General features: G+C 45.1%; 1 protein-coding gene across 1 annotated transcript in view; it reads left to right on the top strand.

The window, feature by feature from the left end:
* Positions 1 to 20,369, top strand: part of LOC126188827 (uncharacterized) — a 165,655-nt gene extending 145,286 nt beyond the window's left edge. The window contains exon 8 of the mRNA XM_049930440.1: positions 19,667 to 20,369. Coding sequence (XP_049786397.1) covers positions 19,667 to 19,735 — 69 coding nt within the window. The 3' untranslated portion in view covers positions 19,736 to 20,369. The remainder of the gene's footprint in view (positions 1 to 19,666) is intronic.
* The last annotated feature ends 685 nt before the right edge of the window (positions 20,370 to 21,054 follow it).

Raw genomic sequence — 21,054 nt, 5'->3', positions numbered from 1 at the left:
ACTTTCTTATGTAGCATTTTCCTTCTTTTCCTGCTTTCTTTGGGTGTGTGCTTTAGTTTTCTTAGGTCTGTTCACATTCGTTCCTTTTAATGTGTGTCAGGGCGCTGATGACCTCGATGTTGAGCGCCCATAAGCCCCAACACACCACCACCACACTGAAGTACTCGGTATTCCCAGACCCAAATACTTTGCAACACCGCCGAATTTGGATTTCATAATTTGATAACACCCTACCTACATCATGGAGGGAGATGTTACAAATGAAGTTCGTATATAACCACGCCTGAGACAAAGCAGCTGTTAGAAGAATTTTAATGGAAGTCCAGTGTTAAATTCCAGCAGCATTTATCTTAGAAAGGCATTCGCACCAATACCCAAACTATGTTGACCAGACACTTCCAGTAGGCCAGCAGCCGTGCTATGGGGAGGCAACAACATGACGGTGGCGGGAGTGTCACAGGGAGGCGTCTTTATAGCCGATCTCAGGTCCGCCTTATTTAACACTGCTACGTCTCCTCGGCGACCTTCTACTGGGTTTCCCTATGACGTAGGTTCCCGTCGGTCTCACTCGCACGCTACAGCGCTTCGGGCTCAAAAGACAATAGACGCCTGTGAGTTTCCCTATCTCGTGGTGAATCTGTGCCCTTTGTGGCATCAGGTCCTGCACGACAGGGTTCGTTTCACAATTCCTGAAGGCTGACTCTTTCGGCCAAATACTTAAATGAGATCGTATGCTCGTTAACTCACAAAAACGACTACGTTTTTGCGACGGCGATGCAATTACTGTGTCCCAGGAGCAAGGTGAACGGGAGAAAGTTACTGCAAGATATCAGTTTGTCTTGAAGAAAGATTGCTGGACGTCCAGAAGATGTTGGATGGTCACACTCCAGCAGTATGCAAGCAGCAGTCTACGAGAAACGCACTTCCAGGAGGACTCCAACGGTGTCTTAGTGACACTTCCTGTAGGACAGCACACGTGAAATGGAGAGGCGATGCCTTGAGGCCAGCCATAGCGTCACGGTGAGGCGTCTGCAGAATGACTGTAGTAGTCTGACGGCGAAGGAACTTCTGTGTGTCAGCGTAAATCTCAGGGTGCGAGGGCTAAAGTAAGCCCCAGCTGTGAGTCGGTTACAAGCCACTGGAGAAACAGATGAGGTTCCATGGTGAGACAGTAGCCGAATGCCAACGCCTGTATTGCAGATATACACCAGCATTATGGCTACAATAGTGTCATCGAGACACGTGCAATGGGGCAGCACCATCCTGATGGAGAGGCAGTTCCTTGGAGGTAGCATTAAATTACAGCAGCGTTCTCATAGAAAGACATCGATTAAATTTCCAACAATGTCGATGAGACACTTGCAGTAGACCAGCAACAGTGGAATGCAGTGGCATAACTGAGCGCCAGCACAATAATACGACGTCTGCAGAATGCCCACTGTATTGCAATGGCGATTTGATTACTTTGTCCCACGAGCAATGCGATGGGGAGAGAATAATAGAAAGCCGTCAGCCTTGTGTCGCCGAAAGTGTGCTGGACACCAGAAGAGTTTCCATGGTTAGACCCAAGCCTAGACCAGCAGCAGTATATCAGAAATAAAACTGCAGAGTGATTCCAGCCGCGTGATTGAGACTCTTGCAGCAGCCCAGTATCCATCTAACGGATGGGCAGTTCCCGAGGGGCAGAACTGCTGTCATTGTGAGGCATCTGCAGAATGCCTGTGGTAGTACGAAAGCGGTTTATGTCTCTGAGGGTGTGAGGGTTACAGTAAGTCGACAGCTGTGCCCCGGTAACAAACTACAGGACACCCAGAAGAGGATCCTTCGAGTGACAGTAGCCAAAAGCCAGCGGCAGTATCATGGATATTCACTAGCAGAATGACTCGAAAGGTGTCATCTGTACATAAGTAGCCGTCTGTCGAGAGGCTATTCTGTCGCAGTAGTATTATTGACATGGCGAGGCGTTTCGAAAATGCCTATTGCTGTACAACGGGGAAGCAATTTCTAGATCCCTGCAGCAATGTGATCGATAGAGCGCTACAGGAAGCTCGGAGACAGATTATTGGAGACACAGAACAGGTTCCATGGTGTGACCCTAGCCTAATGCAAGCAGCAGTATAATAGAAATACACATGCAGAAGGACACCAGCAGCGTGGTAGGGACTCTTGCAGTAGCCCAGCACCCGTATCATGGAAAGAGTCATTGTGAGGCATCAGGAGAAAGCCTGCAATAATGCGATGGCGAAGCAAGTTGTATGTCCCTGCAGGAATGCGATGGAATGGGTGTTACAGTAAGCTAGATCCTTTGCCTTGAAGACAGATTATTGGAGACCCAGAAGGCTCTTGATGGTGAGGCCTTCCCTAATTGCCTCCAACATTAGAATTGATGGGCACTTGGAAAAGTACTATAAGAGTGTCGAGGAGACTTGTGAACCAGGTCAGCAGCCGTGTCATGGAGAGGCAATAACATAACGGTAGCGGGACTGTCATGTTGACGCCAGGGCAGAGTGACCTGTTGCAATGGCGAAGAGATAGCTGTGTCCCAGTACCAAAGTAATGAGGAGAGAGTTACAAGACATCAGATTTTCCTCTCAGAAATACTGCTGGACACCCCAAAGACGTTCCGTGGTGAGACCCTGGCAGATGACCAGCAGCTGTCTCGGGGAAACACACTTGAAAAATAAGCTCAGCAGTGTCAGAGTCACACTTGCTGTAGGCCAGTTCACGTGAGATGGGGAGGTGAGTGCTGACGGGCAGCCACAGTGTCATGGGGATGCGTCTAAGAATGCCTGGCGAAGTAACTTCTGTGTCCCAGGGTCTACCTGAGGGAGTGAGCGTTACAGTAAGCCGGCAGCTGTGCCTCGGTTACAAAGTATTTTTCATCCAGATGTGGTTTGGTGGAGAGAAGGTGCAGACTGATAGGAGCCCTCGCACACACAGCAGTGTGATGGATTGACATTTGCAGTTGCCTAGAAACGGTGTGATGGACAAGCATTTTTAGAACAGCATTGGCAGGCTCACTGAGAGACCTCTGTAGAATCCTGTGCTAGTGCAAAGGCGAATCAGTTTCTTTGTCCCAGCAAGAATAAAGTGGCATGAGAGGTGCAGTAAGTTATGAATTGTGCATCAGACACAGGTTATTGGGCGTCGTGGTGAGACTGGTGCTAAACTCCAGCAGAATTCTCATAGTCACGCACTTGCAGAAATACTCCAACAATGTCGACGAGACAATTAAAGAGTACTCCAGCAGCCCAGCGGCCAAGCGAATACTGTGTCATAGGAACAATTCGATGGGGAGAGAATTATAGAAAGCCGTCAGCTGTGTGTATCAGAAAGAATGGTAGACGCCCAGAAGAGATTCCACGGTGTGACCCTAGCCTAATGGCAACTGCAGTACAACAGAAATACACATGCAGCAGTGTGACAGAGACTCATGCAGTAGCTGTGCACCCTTGTGGTGGAGAGAGGCTGTTCCTGAGGGGCAGGACTAGTGTCGTGGTGAGGAGACTGCTGAATACCTACATCTACATCTACATCTACATTTATACTCCGCAAGCCACCCAACGGTGTGTGGCGGAGGGCACTTTACGTGCCACTGTCATTACCTCCCTTTCCTGTTCCAGTCGCGTATGGTTCGCGGGAAGAACGACTGTCTGAAGGCCTCTGTGCGCGCTCTAATCTCTCTAATTTTACATTCGTGATCTCCTCGGGAGGTATAAGTAGGGGGAAGCAATATATTCGATACCTCATCCAGAAACGCACCCTCTCGAAACCTGGCGAGCAACCTACACCGCGATGCAGAGCGCCTCTCTTGCAGAGTCTGCCACTTGAGTTTGTTAAACATCTCCGTAACGCTATCACGGTTACCAAATAACCCTGTGACGAAACGCGCCGCTCTTCTTTGAATCTTCTCTATCTCCTCCGTCAACCCGATCTGGTAGGATCCCACACTGATGAGCAATACTCAAGTATAGGTCGAACGAGTGTTTTGTAAGCCACCTCCTTTGTTGATGGACTACATTTTCTAAGGACTCTCCCAATGAATCTCAACCTGGTACCCGCCTTACCAACAATTAATTTTATATGATTATTCCACTTCAAATCGTTCCGCACGCATACTCCCAGATATTTTACAGAAGTAACTGCTACCAGTGTTTGTTCCGCTATCATATAATCATACAATAAAGGATCCTTCTTTCTATGTATTCGCAATACATTACATTTGTCTATGTTAAGGGTCAGTTGCCACTCCCTGCACCAAGTGCCTATCCGCTGCAGATCTTCCTGCATTTCGCTACAATTTACTAATGCTGCAACTTCTCTGTATACTACAGCATCATCCGCGAAAAGCCGCATGGAACTTCCGACACTATCAACTAGGTCATTTATATATATTGTGAAAAGCAATGGTCCCATAACACTCCCCTGTGGCACACCAGAGGTTACTTTAACGTCTGTAGACGTCTCTCCGTTGATAACAACATGCTGTGTTCTCTTTGCCAAAAACTCTTCAATCCAGCCACACAGCTGGTCTGATATTCCGTAGGCTCTTACTTTGTTTATCAGGCGACAGTGCGGAACTGTATCGAACGCCTTCCGGAAGTCAAGAAAAATAGCATCTACCTGGGAGCCTGTATCTAATATTTTCTGGGTCTCATGAACAAATAAAGCGAGTTGGGTCTCACACGATCGCTGTTTCCGGAATCCATGTTGATTCCTAGATAGTAGATTCTGAGTTTCCAAAAACGACATGATATTCGAGCAGAAAACATGTTCTAAAATTCTACAACAGATCGACGTCAGAGATATAGGTCTATAGTTTTGCGCATCTGCTCGACGACCCTTCTTGAAGACTGGGACTACCTGTGCTCTTTTCCAATCATTTGGAACCTTCCGTTCCTCTAGAGACTTGCGGTACACGGCTGTTAGAAGGGGGGCAAGTTCTTTCGCGTACTCTGTGTAGAATCGAGTTGGTATCCCGTCAGGTCCAGTGGACTTTCCTCTGTTGAGTGATTCCAGTTGCTTTTCTATTCCTTGGACACTTATTTCGATGTCAGCCATTTTTTAGTTTGTGTGAGGATTTAGAGAAGGAACTGCAGTGCTGTCTTCCTCTGTGAAACAGCTTTGGAAAAAGGTGTTTAGTATTTCAGCTTTACGCTTGTCATCCTCTGTTTCAATGCCATCATCATCCCGGAGTGTCTGGATATGCTGTTTCGAGCCACTTACTGATTTAACGTAAGACCGGAACTTCCTAGGATTTTCTGTCAAGTCGGTACATAGAATTTTACTTTCGAATTCACTGAACGCTTCACGCATAGCCCTCCTTACGCTAACTTTGACATCGTTTAGCTTCTGTTTGTCTGAGAGGTTTTGGCTGCGTTTAAACTTGCAGAGAAGCTCTCTTTGCTTTCGCAGTAGTTTCCTAACTTTGTTGTTGTACCACGGTGGGTTTTTCCCGTCCCTCACAGTTTTACTCGGCACGTACCTGTCTAAAACGCATTTTACGATTGCCTTGAACTTTTTCCATAAACATTCAACATTGTCAGTGTCAGAACAGAAATTTTCGTTTTGATCTGTTAGGTAGTCTGAAATCTGCCTTCTATTACTCTTGCTAAACAGATAAACCTTCCGCCCTTTTTTTATATTCCTATTAACTTCCATATTCAGGGATGCTGCAACGGCCTTATGATCACTGATTCCCTGTTCTGCACTTACAGAGTCGAAAAGTTCGGGTCTGTTTGTTACCAGTAGGTCCAAGATGTTATCTCCACGAGTCGGTTCTCTGTTTAATTGCTCGAGGTAATTTTCGGATAGTGCACTCAGTATAATGTCACTCGATGCTCTGTCCCTACCATCCGTCCTAAACATCTGAGTGTCCCAGTCTATATCTGGTAAATTGAAATCTCCACCTAAGACTATAACATGCTGAGAAAATTTATGTGAAATGTATTCCAAATTTTCTCTCAGTTGTTCTGCCACTAATGCTGCTGAGTCGGGGGGTCGGTAAAAGGAGCCAATTATTAACCTAGCTCGGTTGTTGAGTGTAACCTCCACCCATAATAATTCACAGGAACTATCCACTTCTACTTCACTACAGGATAGACTACTACTAACAGCGACGAACACTCCACCACCGGTTGCATGCAATCTATCCTTTCTAAACACCGTCTGTACCTTTGTAAAAATTTCGGCAGAATTTATCTCTGGCTTCAGCCAGCTTTCTGTACCTATAACGATTTCAGCTTCAGTGCTTTCTATCAGCGCTTGAAGTTCCGGTACTTTACCAACGCAGCTTCGACAGTTTACAATTACAATACCGATTGCTGCTTGGTCCCCGCATGTCCTGACTTTGCCCCGCACCCTTTGAGGCTGTTGCCCTTTCTGTACTTGCCCGAGGCCATCTAACCTAAAAAACCGCCCATTCCACGCCACACAACTCCTGCTACCCGTGTAGCCGCTTGCTGCGTGTAGTGGACTCCTGACCTATCCAGCGGAACCCGAAACCCCACCACCCTATGGCGCAAGTCGAGGAATCTGCAGCCCACACGGTCGCAGAACCGTCTCAGCCTCTGATTCAGACCCTCCACTCGGCCTACAGTAGTGCAAAGCCGAAGCAAGTTTATTGATCCATCAACAGTAAGATGGTTCGAGAGATAAATAAAGTTGGCAACTGTGCCTTGGAGACAGGTTATTGGACACAGAGAAGAGGTTCCGTGGTGAGACACATGGTAAGTTCCAGCAGCATTATCGTAGAAAGACACTCGCAAAACACTCCAACTTGGTCGACGAGCCACTTGCAGTAGCCCAGCACCTGTCTGATGGAGGGGTAGCATTAGTGTCAGGGCAAGGTTTCTGCAGAATGCGTATAGTAGTGCGACGACGAGGCAATTTCTTTGTCCCTGCAGCAATATGATGCAGAGAGTGTTACAGTTAGCTACATGCTTTTCTTCGAAGACAGATTATTCGAGACTTAGATGAAGTTCCCAGGCACATTACTGGACACCGAGAGAGGGCTCATGGTGAAACTTCTTATTTGACAGCAGCATCAGCATAGAATGGTACGTGGAGAAATACTCCAGCAGTGTAGTAGAGGTTCTTGTAGTGGGCAGCAGAAGCGTGATAAAGAGGCAATAACATAACGGTAGCGAGAAATATTGAGGCGTCTGCAGCATGACTATTCTATTGCAATGGAAAATACACAGGAAGCAGACAGGTAAAACAGTAGACAGACAATTAAAAAAAAACACGGCGCCAGTCTGGTTTCTGTCCGCAAGAGATATAAAAATCTGTGTCCCAGTACCAAGATGATGAGACGAGAGTTACAGCAAACCGTCGGCTTTGTGTCGCAGAAAGACTGCTGGACACCCAGAAAACGTTGCATGGTGTGACCCCAGCAGATGGCCAGCAGCAGTCTCGGAGAAACGCACTTGGAGAATGACTAGAGTAGTGTCACAGACACACTTGTCCAGCACACGTGCGACGCAGTAGCGGATCCTGCCGGACAGAAACAGTGTCATGGTAAGACGTATGCAAGTGTGGCGGCAGGCGGTTTACAGTAAGCCGGAAGCTACTCGACACGCAGATGTGACAATGTTGCAGAATTATTGCAGCCATCACGGACTTCAGCAATGTGATGGTTTGACGTTCACAGTTACCTGGAATCGGTGTAATTGACAAGCATTTCTAGAACAGCAAAAGGAGTGTGTCTGAGAGACATCTGCAGAATGCCTATACTAGTGCAAAGGCGAAGCAATTTTAATGACATGGCAACATTAGTAAGGGGCGAGAATTACAGTAAGTTAGCAAGTGTGCATCCGAGACATACAGGGCTATTACAAATGATTGAAGCGATTTCATAAATTCACTGTAGCTCCATTCATTGACATATGGTCACGACACACTACAGATACGTAGAAAAACTCATAAGGTTTTGTTCGGCTGAAGCCGCACTTCAGGTTTCTGCCGCCAGAGCGTTCGAGAGCGCAGTGAGACAAAATGGTGACAGGAGCCGAGAAAGCGTACGTCGTGCTTGAAATGCACTCACATCAGTCAGTCATAACAGTGCAACGACACTTCAGGACGAAGTTCAACAAAGATCCACCAACTGCTAACTGCATTCGGCGATGGTATGCGCAGTTTAAAGCTTCTGGATGCCTCTGTAAGGGGAAATCAACGGGTCGGCCTGCAGTGAGCGAAGAAACGGTTGAACGCGTGCGGGCAAGTTTCACGCGTAGTCCGCGGAAAATCGGCTCATGCCACAACTGGAGATCGACAGCGCCGACTTCATCTTTCAACAGGATGGCGCTCCATCGCACTTCCATCATGATGTTCGGCATTTCTTAAACAGGAGATTGGAAAACCGATGGATCGGTCGTGGTGGAGATCATGATCAGCAATTCATGTAATGGCCTCCACGCTCTCCCGACTTAACCCCATGCAATTTGTTTCTGTGGGGTTATGTGAAAGATTCAGTGTTTAAACCTTCTCTACCAAGAAACGTGCCAGAACTGCGAGCTCGCATCAACGATGCTTTCGAACTCATTGATGGGGACATGCTGCGCCGACTGTGGGAGGAACTTGATTATCGGCTTGATGTCTGCCGAATTACTAAAGGGGCACATATCGAACATTTGTGAATGCCTAAAAAACTTTTTGAGTTTTTGTATGTGTGTGCAAAGCATTGTGAAAATATCTCAAATAATAAAGTTTTTGTAGAGCTGTGAAATCGCTTCAATCATTTGTAATAACCCTGTATTATTGGACATTCAGAAAAGGTTCCGTGGTGAGACCGGTGCTAAATTCCGACTTCATTCGCTTAGAAACTCACTTGAAGAAATACTCCAACAATGTACACCAGCAGTCCTGTTATGGAGAGGTATAACTGAGTGCCAGCACGGGTGGCATATTAAGGCACCTGCAGAATGCCTACTGTATTGAAATGACGAAGCGATTAGTGTATCCTCGGAGCAATGCGATAGGGCGAGGGTTACAGAGAGCCGTCAGCCTTATGTCGTAGACAGGGTACTGGACACGCAGAAGAGGTTTCATGGTGTGACGGCAGGCCAGTGCTAGCAGCAGTATAATATAAATACACAAGCAGACTGCATCCAGCAGTGTGACAGAGACTCCTGCAGTAGCCCAGCGCCGTGTGACGGAGGGGCAGCATCAGTGAGATGGTGAGGCGTCTGCAGAAAGCCTGTAGAGTGCGATGGCGAAGCAATTTCTGAGTCTCTGCGTCAACCTGACTGTGCGAGAGCTACAGCAAGCCGGCAACTGTGCCGCGGGTACCTGCTAGTGGACACCCAGAAGAGGTTCGTTGTGAGACCGTAGGCGAATGCCAGCGGCAGTGTCATCGATATACAGTAGCAGAATGAGTCCGACACTGTCGCCGAGACATATGCAATAGGGCAGCATCCGTCTGAAGGAGAGGCAATTCTTCTTACATACTCAGATGAAGTATGCCAACCTGTACGATCCTACCAGCACGAACAGCTGGGGGATCACAGGTTTGGTAGACAGCGACTATGTAGTGTCGAGCTGCCGAATCATTGTTACTGTGCATAACAACATATCATTTAACCACAAACAGGTCTATGCTTGTTTATGTCGGGATTACAGTCGATACTGCCCTCAAAGTATAGTGATATTGGAGAATGTGTAGTGTGGTATGAAGGTGGGGCTCGTTCAAGTAGGGGGGGGGGGGGGGCGGATGCTGTGCATAAAAAGAAAAGAAAGGTTCAAATGGCTCTGAGCACTATGGAACTTAACTTCTGAGGTCATCAGTCCCCTAGAACTTAGAACTACTTAAACCTAACTAATCTAAAGACATCACACACATCCATACCCGAGGCAGGATTCGAACCTGCGACTGTAGCAGTCGCGCGGTTCCAGACTGAAGAGCCTAGAACCGCTCGGCCACAGCATGCCCCGTACATACATGGTCTGCATGAAGTGAGTAGATGTGTGGTATGATTTTACTAAAGCTATTGGGAGAATTAAGATGGGGATGTCCTGTTAGTGATTTTGGTCACTCAGTCATTTTAAGATCGATGAAAATTCATTGCACAACAGTATACCTACTCCAACAAGTTTTGGATCTATAAGTATGGAATTCAAAGGATACAATAAACTAGCCTCTTCCACGCCATATACCTGCGTATAGACTCCATCGTGATTTCGAAATGTAATAAGCTAATGATGCAAATACTGCCCAAAAATGGTTCAAATCGCTCTGAGCACTATGGGACTCAAAATCTAAGGTCATCAGTCCCCTAGAACTTAAAACTACTTAAACCTAACTAACCTAAGGACATCACACACATCCATGCCCGAGGCAGGATTCGAACCTGCGACCGCAACTGTCGCACGTTTCCGGACTGAAGCGCCTAGAACCGCTTGGCCACTGCTGCCGGCCAAATACTGCCCATTTAGCGAAAAAATGGAATCAGATGTCTGTAACATTCTTACCAAACATCTGTCAGGACTGTTTAAATACAGTGTCGCTAGCACCATATATGTCAGATACTGAATTTTGAATTGTAGTTTCGTATCGGCAGCCTTTAGACAGAATCAAACTCGAACAGTCCATTTTCATAGCTATAAATCGAAGTTAAAAAACCAAGTTCTCTTCAGCGGAAGTAGATGTAAACGTAAACGATGTAACGTACATAGTGATCTCAACACCTCCTGACGGGCATTGAAGAGTCGTGCTTTCTTAGTGTTCAAGCACAGAAGTGACAAAATATCACCCTACTGTCAACATATGCAGTCTCCCGTGAGAATAAAAAACAAAATTTCGCCTTCCAGTAGACTACTACTGTTAAGATCTGTGCTACACAGCTCCATATGGTACAGTAACAAGTGCTTTGCGACATGTACACCCCACTAAGCTAGTAGCGATTCGACTCCGTACTGAAGTGTGTTCCAGAGAGAAAAACAAAATATGAGTGCTGCCCATGGCCAAGAGTCACTACATGTTGGATGATAGAATGATGTCATATGTCAGTACTTTGATATTGTGTGCAGTCTAGAGATACGTTTCATTCTCAGGAGCATGGTGTATATTAGGAGAAATTGGTATGGATACAGTGGGAATACAAAAAAGAAATCTGAAACATGACTGTTTTATGTTGAAATGGATTAACAGCCTGTACTATTGCAGTGGACTTTCTATAGATGACAACTACCTTATCGATTCAGATAATCAGAATGGATATGTGCGAGTACACAATACTTGAGAAAACGTTTACGTTTTCCTCTGCTAAAAAGAACCCGGTCTTCAGGCTCTGATTTATAACTATCAACATAGACTGTTGGAGTCTGATCCTGTCTAAATGATGACCACAGGGAAGTACATGTCAGAAATCAGTATCGGATGCATGTGGTGCAGGAGATTATAGTTTTAATAGAACGTTTCTTAATGAGGGATGAGAATACCACAAATTGCATCACTGTCCTTCAATAACCCAGACACTTGTTTAGAGATTTAGATACACGCATCTCATTCCACTGCACCTCTGGATTACTGGGTATTTTTTTCTTCCTGCACAAATTAGATTTCGGAATCAGGAGGCGACCTACTAGCAAATGTATGGCATTGAAGACTGTAGTTTTAATGGTGCGACGGAGCAACACACAGCATCGCTTTACTTAAATGGTCATGATAGACGTATGCTAACTGTGCTGCAGATATCTGATTACAATGTTTCGCTGGCAGGGCTATATTTTTTTTCATAGCTGATTACATTTCGAAATCAGTTACGGGTCTATATACATGTATATGGCTTGAAAGACTCTAGATGTATGGAATATTTCTTAATGGTGGTAGGGAGTACCACACGCAGCAGCATTGAACTTAAATGTCACTGACTGGCGTTTGGAAACTATGCACTATCATTTCTCAAATAATTGTTTTTATATGCTTTTAATTCTACATGTATTGTATCCAAAACTTGTTGGAGCAGGTATACGGCTTTGAAACGAACTTTCATCGATTTTAGATTGATTGAGTGACCAAAACCACGAACAACGCATTTCCATCTTAATTTTCCCACTATTTTTAGCAAAACAATACCTCAGATCTACTCTCACTTCCTGCACACCATTTGTGTTCGCGGCACTTTGTTGCATTAGAAAACTGCCCTGTGATGATTCTTGAGTTGTACATTTTAATGTAGCGACGCCAGGCATAGTGAGTATTGATGCAGTAACACCGTTGCTGTCAGTGACGAGAATGTCGAGACAGAACGTGCGTACTTAGTCGTTTTTTTTTTTCTTTATTGAGTTTCGATTCCCCCTAAAGGGGGCGGGCTGGCAGCAGCTTATTACGCCGCTCTTCAGCCTACAGAATTTGTTTTAAAAAGATGAAGATAATAAAAAATAATAACAGTTGGCGATAAAATCGGCGACTTAAAGGTAAAAATGGCAGAAAATTCTGGAGCATAAAACATAAAACACAGGGTCGATGAAGCTAATAAAACACACAGGAAGCAGAAAAACAATAGACAGACAATTAAAAAAAACACGGCGACAGTCTGGGGTCTGTTCGCAAGAGATATAAAAAGCACACCTAGCGACAGCATGATTTCCGTTCGCAACACTGTGGAAGGACGCACAACACCGAACACTCACTTAAACACTGCGCTAAAAGTTGGCACAAATACGACATACCACACCCGAGAGCAGGTGGGGGGAAACTGGTCAGATGACGGGAAAAAGGGGGGGGGGGAAGGAAAGGAAAAGTGAAGGGGGAGGGGGGAAAGGAGCCAATGGAAGAGGAGGATCCATAAGAGGGGTGGGGGGTGCTGAGCAGACAGGCCAGGGATTGGGGAAGGCAGAGGAGGGGAGTACAAAAGGACTCGGGGAGGGGGGGGAGAGAAAGGAGATGATGGACGGGGAGAAAACACAGGATGGAAGGGGGGAGGAAGAGGGAGCCCAGGGAAAGGACGGAGGAAAGGAGGGGGGGTTGAGGATCAGAGTTGATAGGAAAGATAAATGGAGGGAGAGAGGGCATTATCCGGGAGGGGGAACTGATGGAAGCCAGCTTGGGAAAGGAGATGTAGGGTGTAGAGATGGAGGGTAGGGGGGACACTACTTAGTCGTCAACAGCCACTATATATATATGTATATATGCTGGTCGCACAGTTTTCCCCACCCCGTTTAGCGAGCCCCACCTTCGTACCACACTGTACATTCTCAATTTCCTCTACATATTTGAAGTCGTCGTCCGTTTATGGTGAAATGATAGACACAGGTGAAGAGTAACGTTGACCTAATAACTCGACACGGCGTGGCCGCTGCCCGCCAGTCCTGTGGGCCCACATCTATCCGTGTTACCTGACTGATCAGCGATGCAGAAGCACCATGTGGATGCTGCTAGGATCATACAGGTTGATATACTCCATTTGAATATGTAACAAGAAAAAAAAGTCTCTAGAACAGACGACTTACTTACTCCGGGAACATAAGGCTGGATTAGGGGGATGTATGGAAGTATACAGACAATAATTTCTTTACTCGATCAGAGCGTGAGATTGAGATGGATAGGTAACCGACAAGACTCGTGCGATGTACCCTGTCCCAAGTACTGTACAGTGGCTCACGGCGTATTTGTTTTATATGTGGAATGTCTGCAGGTGATAAAGTTGTTTGCAAGCAGATGGGAAGTTCTATGGTGGGAATGGAAGTTGGACTGAACGTAAATAAATCTACTGCACATTGATAGGAGTAGAAATCCAATGCACTGTCATCGGAAGCGTTAAATAGAGTAAAGTACCTAGTAGTAAGCATCTGGAAGGAGCTGAAGAAAAATGCGAATGCTTATGTTGGGTTCAGCTTCATTTGCGAGAATCTTAAGGGAAGCAGCCCAAATACTGAGGACTGACAGGTCGCCGAGTTAAAGTAGAGTATGTCAGGCTCAAATTGACTTGCACTGATTTTTAAGGGGGTGTAACCTACCCTCTAAGAAATGGCAGTGTAGGAAGCGAGTTTCCACTATTCCTTTTGGCGTGTCACCTGGAGACTTTGGCACTACAATTTGGATCGAGATGTTAGACACACTAAAATAACGACTGCTGCTGGAAGAAACATCGACATTGATTTGGTGTGGCCCGTATTAGTTGGTTAATTGGCTCTCGATGCTGTTCATGACATAAGTTCGTGGTTTGTATAAAATAAACTAACGTTATATCACAGTAAGACTCAGCTTTTACAGTTTCTAACACAATTCAACAAAACCCAACATTTTGATTTCACAGGATGCGCATATGATTAGTGAAACAGAACAGTTCAAATTTCTAGGTGTTCAGATAGATTGTAAACTGTCGTGGGAAACCCACGGTCAGGATCTTGTTCAAATTCTTAATGCTGCCATTTTTTACTATTCGAAAGGTTTTTGAAGTGAATGATCGTTTGACACGAAAATTAGTCTACTTTACTTATTTTCATTCGCCTATGTCGTATGGTATTATATTTTGGAGTAACTCTTCCCTTTCTAAAAGGATATTTTTGGCTCAGAAACGGCGGTTCGGGCAAGAAGTGGTGTAAGTTCACGAATCTCTTGTCGACCCCTGTTCACGAGTCTAGGTATTATGCATTGACCTCTCAATACGTATATTGCTTACTTTCATTTCTTGTTAACAGTATTAGCTTATTCCCAAGAATACGCAGCTTTCACTCAGTTAATATTCTGCAGAAATCTAACCTGCTTTTGGATCGGACTTTGTGCGGAAAGGTGTGCACTATAATGCTGAATCCATTTTAAATAAGCTACCCCTCGAATTCAAAAGTCTTAGCAGTAATCCATGCGCTTTCAAATCAATTTTGAAGAGTTTACTCATGGGTCACTCCTATTCTGTGGGGGAGTTTCTTGAAAAATTAAGCTGGTTCTTGTTGTATTGTTGATTGCGTTTACTTAAACTTATTGCTTGACTTCTGCGGTTACATAAACATTTTATTTTTATCTGTTATTAATTTTATGTTGTAATTTCTTGTACTGACGTCTTCCATGACCTTGGAGATTTGCTCCTCAATTTGGTCCTACGGAACTTGACGTGTAAATAAATAAATAAATGTACGATAGTCGGATAAGCGTGTAGGTACTGGGTTTGTTTCTAAATAAATAGCTACAATACGCATATGCGTGCTGCTACGTGGATGTGCTCTGTTCAAGACGGAATACAACATCATGGTCGGTCCACTCAAGAGGAGCACTTGGAGGAAGCATGAACAATGCTGCGATTAAGTCTTTCCGTTGCACTTGCTTTGCATTCATCGTGGAGGTGTGAGGCTGTTGCACGAATGTTGGTTGGTTGGTTGATTGTTTTGGGGAAGGAGACCAGACAGCGAGGTCATCGGTCTCATCGGATTAGGGAAGGACAGGGAAGGAAGTCGGCCGTGCCCTTTGAAAGGAACCATCCCGGCATTTGCCTGGAGCGATTTAGAGAAATCATGGAAAACCTAAATCAGGAAGGCCGGACTCGGGATTGAACCGTCGCCCTCCCGAGTGCGAGTCCAGTGTCTAACCACTGCGCCACCTTTGCCGAATGTAAATAATTCAATGGATAGTGTGTTGGAAGCTCTGTGATACGGCCTACTGTTAGAACTGTATTACGGAGGTATCCCAATTAAAAAAAAAAGGAACACTATGCTATCAGCGAAGACTATGATACCCTTATGCCGTCGCACATCTATAGAGTGGTGATCACTGGAATACGACAATGGAGATTAGGACACGGACATATATGTGAAAAAAAGTATCCAGACAGCCCAAAAACATACGTTTGTCATATTAGGTGCACTGTGCTGCCACATTCTGCCAGGTACTTCATGTCAGCGACCTCAGTAGTCGTTAAACATCGTGAGGGAGCAGAATGGGGCGCTCCGCGTAGCTCACGGACGTGGAACGTGGTCAGGTGATTGGGTGTCACCTATGTCATACGTCTGCACGCGAGATTTCCACACTCCTAAATGTCGCTAGGTCCCTTGTTTCCGATGTGATAGTGAAGTGGAAAGATAAAGTGACACGTACAGCTTAAATGCGTGCGGGCCGATCTAGTCTGTTGACCGACAGAGACCGCCGACAGTTGAAAAGGGTCGTAATGTGTAACAGACAGACATCCCAGGAATTCCAAACTGCGTCAGGATCCACTACAAGTACTATGACAATTAGGCGGAAGGTGAGAAAACTTGGATTTCATGGTCGAGCGGCTGCTCATAAGCCATACAGCACGCCAGTAAATGCCAAACGACGCCTCGCTTGGTATAAAGAGCATAAACATTGGAAGATTGAACAATGAGAAAACGTTGTGTGGAGTGACGAATCAAAGTACACAATGTGACGATCCGATGGCAGAGTGTGGGTATGGCGAACGCCCTGTGAACGTCATCTGCCAGCGTGTGTACTGCTAAATGAAAAATTCGGAGTCGGTGATGGTATGGTGTGGTCGTGTTTTTCATGGAGGGGGCTTTCATACCTTGTTGTTTTGCGTGGCACTATCACAGCACAAGGATACATTGATGTTTTTAGCACCTTCTTGCTTCCCACTGTTGAGGAGCAATTCGGTGATGGCGATTGCATCTTTCAACACGATCGAGCATCTGTTCATAATGCACGACCGGTGGAGGAGTGGTTACACGACAATAACATCCCTGTAATGGACTGGAATGCACAGATTCCTGATCTGAATCCTACAGATCACCTTTGGGATGTTTTGGAACGCCGACTTCGTGCCAGGCCTCACCGGCTGACATCGATACCTTTCCTCAGTGCAGAAATCTATGAAGAATGGGCTGCCATTCCCCAAGAAACCTTCCAGCATCTGATTGAACGTATGCCTGCGAGAGTGGAAGTAGTCGTCTAGGCTAAGGGTAGGACAACACCATCCTGAATTCCAGCATTACCGATGGAGGGCGCCACAAACTTGTAAGAGATTTTCAGCCATGTGTCCGGATAGTTTTGCTCATAGAGTGTGTTTATGGACAATGATTCGATGTCGATGAATTGCAGATGTGTCAGATTTTCTTTGTGCATTGTATAGTGTATAGTAAAGCTGTAGCAGTAAGGCTTCCTTGACCATAGAGGAAATTAGTGTATATAGAGACCTTCATTTTAGATAGAGCTTCGTTTTTACCCTATCATTGCATGTGTGACTAGAAACGGAAGGAAGAAGGCGATAACACTGCCACGACATAGTCCAGACTGCGTAATTGTTCGTGGAATACGTATTTAAATTTTGGCTCCTGTCTATAGCAGGTTTGTGACACCAGTGATTTATAGAGATTTGCAGAGGATTGAGGAATGCTGAGCGTTGGAGGTGAATGTAAATAAATGTAACTATTAAATGTGACATAGCCAAACAGACCTGCAACTATTCTACTATGTCATCGATTACAAATCCCTAGTAACAGTACCAAAGGTAAAAAAAAATCTACTTTTTTCTCGTTGATAGCTCTCTATATAGCCAGTGACGGATGGGGGAATAGACAACTTTCTAACAAATGGAACAATGCCGTCCCAGAGGATTTCGTGACAATTAGCATGGGCCTGTGACTTGGCGGGGGACATCCGTTACTCATCAGAATCCGGTGGATTCAAACGCTATATAAAATGGACTGGAAGGTTCGTGAGAATATGGTACGTAAGCGATACTCTGGCGAAAAGGGCGTTGAGAGGTGAGCTCTGAACCGCTTTTGATATGTTTTGTGGGTAAATGTATTACAGCCTCTCACACGCGTCTCTCTAAGTGACTGTAGTGAGAAAATTAGATGCTAATACGAAGGTTTTTACTGCGAGACACTCAGCAACAGAACTTCCGTCTTTTGTTTTCTCGCCCGCATCTCGTGGTCGTGCGGTAGCGTTCTCGCTTCCCACGCCCGGGTTCCCGGGTTCGATTCCCGGCGGGGTCAGGGATTTTCTCTGCCTCGTGATGGCTGGGTGTTGTGTGCTGTCCTTAGGTTAGTTAGGTTTAAGTAGTTCTAAGTTCTAGGGGACTGATGTCCACAGATGTTAAGTCCCATAGTGCTCAGAGCCATTTAAACCATTTTTTTTGTTTTCTCGGTAAATAACAAAACAGCATTCTTCCGTGAGATTTTTGTGCCTATAAATGGATGGACTTACACCTTAATAGGAGACTAAATACACATCTATGTACATCTACATGCATAGTTCGCGGTGCGTGGCGGAGGCTACTTTGTAGCACTACTAGTAATTTCCTTTCGTATTCTACTCGCAAATATAGCGATGGGACAAAAGACCACCTACATGCCCCCATACGAGAGCTAATTTCTTATTTGTTATCTTCATTGTCCTTACGCGACATGGATGTTGGCAGCGGTAGAATCCCCCTGCAATCAGCCTCAAATGTCTGTTCCGTAAACTTTCTCAGTAGTGTTCCTTGAAAAGTACATGCTGCCTCCGGCGAGTCCCATTTGTGTTACCTGGCGAGTGTAATACGACTGCAGGAAAAGAACTGCTCACCATGCAAAGGGATTTTCATGATCATTTTAATTAATAATCTGTTTTATATCGGTGGTGTGCCTTCAGGCGTGAGGAAGCAAATGGCATGGGTATGGTTTGGGAGTTGGAGCGGTAATCAGGCGTTTCTTCGCTGGGGCGAAATCTTTACTCCCACCTACACAGGGAGTAGTAAACTCAGCTGTATTACCGACTGTACAAAGTGGCACATCGTGTTGATCTGATATTTACAACTCATCTGTGATGCTATTTGGTTGAAAATAAGAGACTTATTGGTGATGAGACATTCGACTACCTTACCAGAGTTCGAAAGTGAGGAGGCACCCTATGTTAGATCATGCTCTTAGCACTGCGTCAGGAGCAAACATGAGTTTAATATTCTGGTCCTCTGATACAGGACATAACAGGTATTAAGCTGATATGAATAGATTCTTTTACTGGATGAGACAATACTTAGAAGAAATATAGCCTCTGTCACATAGGAGTTCCACATTAAGAACGAAACTTTGGCGATGTGAAATCGTCTGTATACTCCGATTTCTACTGTTTTCGATTAAACAACGGACATAAAAGGGAGGGGCCTACAACTCGTGTGAGAAATTCGAAGTGTATGGACAACAACATCTCTGTCTCGGATTGGGTACGGAGCGAGGTGGCGCAGTGGTTACAACACTGGACTCGCATTCGGGAGGGCTTCTATCCTTATATAGGCTTTCCGTGTTTTCCCTAAATGCCGGGATGGCCCCTTTAAAAGGGCACGGCCTACTTCCTTCCCCGTCCTTGACACTATCCGAGCTTGTGCTCCGTCTGTAATGACCTCGATGTCGACGGGACGTTAAACCCAATCTTTCTTCGTTACTACGGGTTGGGTAAAGTAGATTTTTTAAACTGGGAGGCCTACGTTGGGGGTGAATTGCTGTTAGAACTCTACGCCCAGAGGCGGTCGCTGTCCTGCCTCTCATATCGTCCTTTCTTCGTCTGTCGTGCGTTATTTTGTTGCTGAGCTAACACATTCCATGTCCTGAGCTCATTAGACTGTCCATTGCTTTCAATAGGCCCTGTAATTCTCCCTTACATTTTCTGTGGACAGCAATGTGATCTGCGAATTTTATCAGTCCTATGATTGAAATTTAATAACCCTGAACGTCAACAATACGTTACGCACTAAAAGAATTGTTTTTCACTCTTTTCCAGCTGCTGAAGGGCTCCTACACGTACTTCGCTCTCCTGCACCAGATGAACGACCGCCAGCATATAGCTTAGCCCCACCACGCGTTCATCAGTTTGGACTTCTAAGCCGCCGTCAACACAACTTTGCCTCACACAGCCAATAGAGGGAAAATTCCTCAACATATACTCGTAAATTCAACGTTCTGAGATCGAATTAATGTCTTGCAAATACTATAGAAATAGACCAAGGCAGTATAAAGCCTAAGAGCACCATATTTCAAATGATTTATCACTTCCGTAATCTGTTATACTGTAACTTAAAATGAAAGTTTTAAGCTGATCAATCTGTTATACTGCGTTTAACTTCGTACAAAATTAGTAAAGTGAGGGATCTCAAACGTAATTTACGTAAGATAACACGAGCTGCAGAAGACAACTGGGGAAAAAGGGAATAATATTGAAATCGAATATTAAAATATGTATTAGTCCTGGGTTTCAGTGTTACTGAAATGTGCGAGCTGCGATTTAGCAACGAATTTCGCTACTAGGGTAAGACACCACTAATGAAAATGTAGTGCGACATTGCTTGCAGATGTTTAATGTGTTTTATAATGAAACTAGTGCTGTAAACGCTTATTGCTTATCTCTGTTTTAATAAAATACACCTGTATAACATGCACTTCGGTTGATAGTGTGTGATTTACATAAATCAAAAGATTAAATTAAATCTTAGTGGACATGTCTACCCTTGAAATGAAATGAGCGTTTGGCGTCATTGGCCGGGAGGCCCCTCGCGGGGCAGGTCCGGCCGCCTTGGCGCAGGTCTTATTACATTCGGCGCCACATTGGGCGACCTGCACGCCGGATGGGGATGAAATGATGATGAACACAACACAACACCCAGTCCCTGAGCGGAGAAAATCTCCGACCCAGCCGGGAATCGAACCCGGGCCCGGAGGACGGCAATCCGTCACGCTGACCACTCAGCTACTGGGGCGGACATGTCTACCCTTTAAAGATGTAATATACAAATTCCAGCACTCTGTTCAATAATGTTAAATGACATTAGCATCATCTAACTGTCACTAACTGAGCAACTCAATGTACATCATTATAAGTAAGACAAAATAAAAGAAAAAATATTGCAACGTGAAATGCAAAAACAAGGACTAGAGAAACTAGAATTTTGTTTTTCAGAGGTGTATAAAGATTGATTCAGCTTCACTGAAATGTTTGCTGTACTTGCAAAGTTCTTCATGCTTGTGTAGATCTGCTGGTAAAATAATTCAGCATAACAAAGAATCAGCCTCCACAGGCACTGGTGAGGTGTATTTATTCAGGGTTTCGAGATTTTACATTTCATTCTTAAACATCTCCTGTTTTTTCCTTTTCTTTTTTTTTTAATTCCACTT

This window comes from Schistocerca cancellata, chromosome 5 (assembly GCF_023864275.1).
Source record: "Schistocerca cancellata isolate TAMUIC-IGC-003103 chromosome 5, iqSchCanc2.1, whole genome shotgun sequence".
Lineage (NCBI taxonomy): Eukaryota > Metazoa > Arthropoda > Insecta > Orthoptera > Acrididae > Schistocerca > Schistocerca cancellata.
This window is presented reverse-complemented; position numbering and strand designations above follow the sequence as displayed.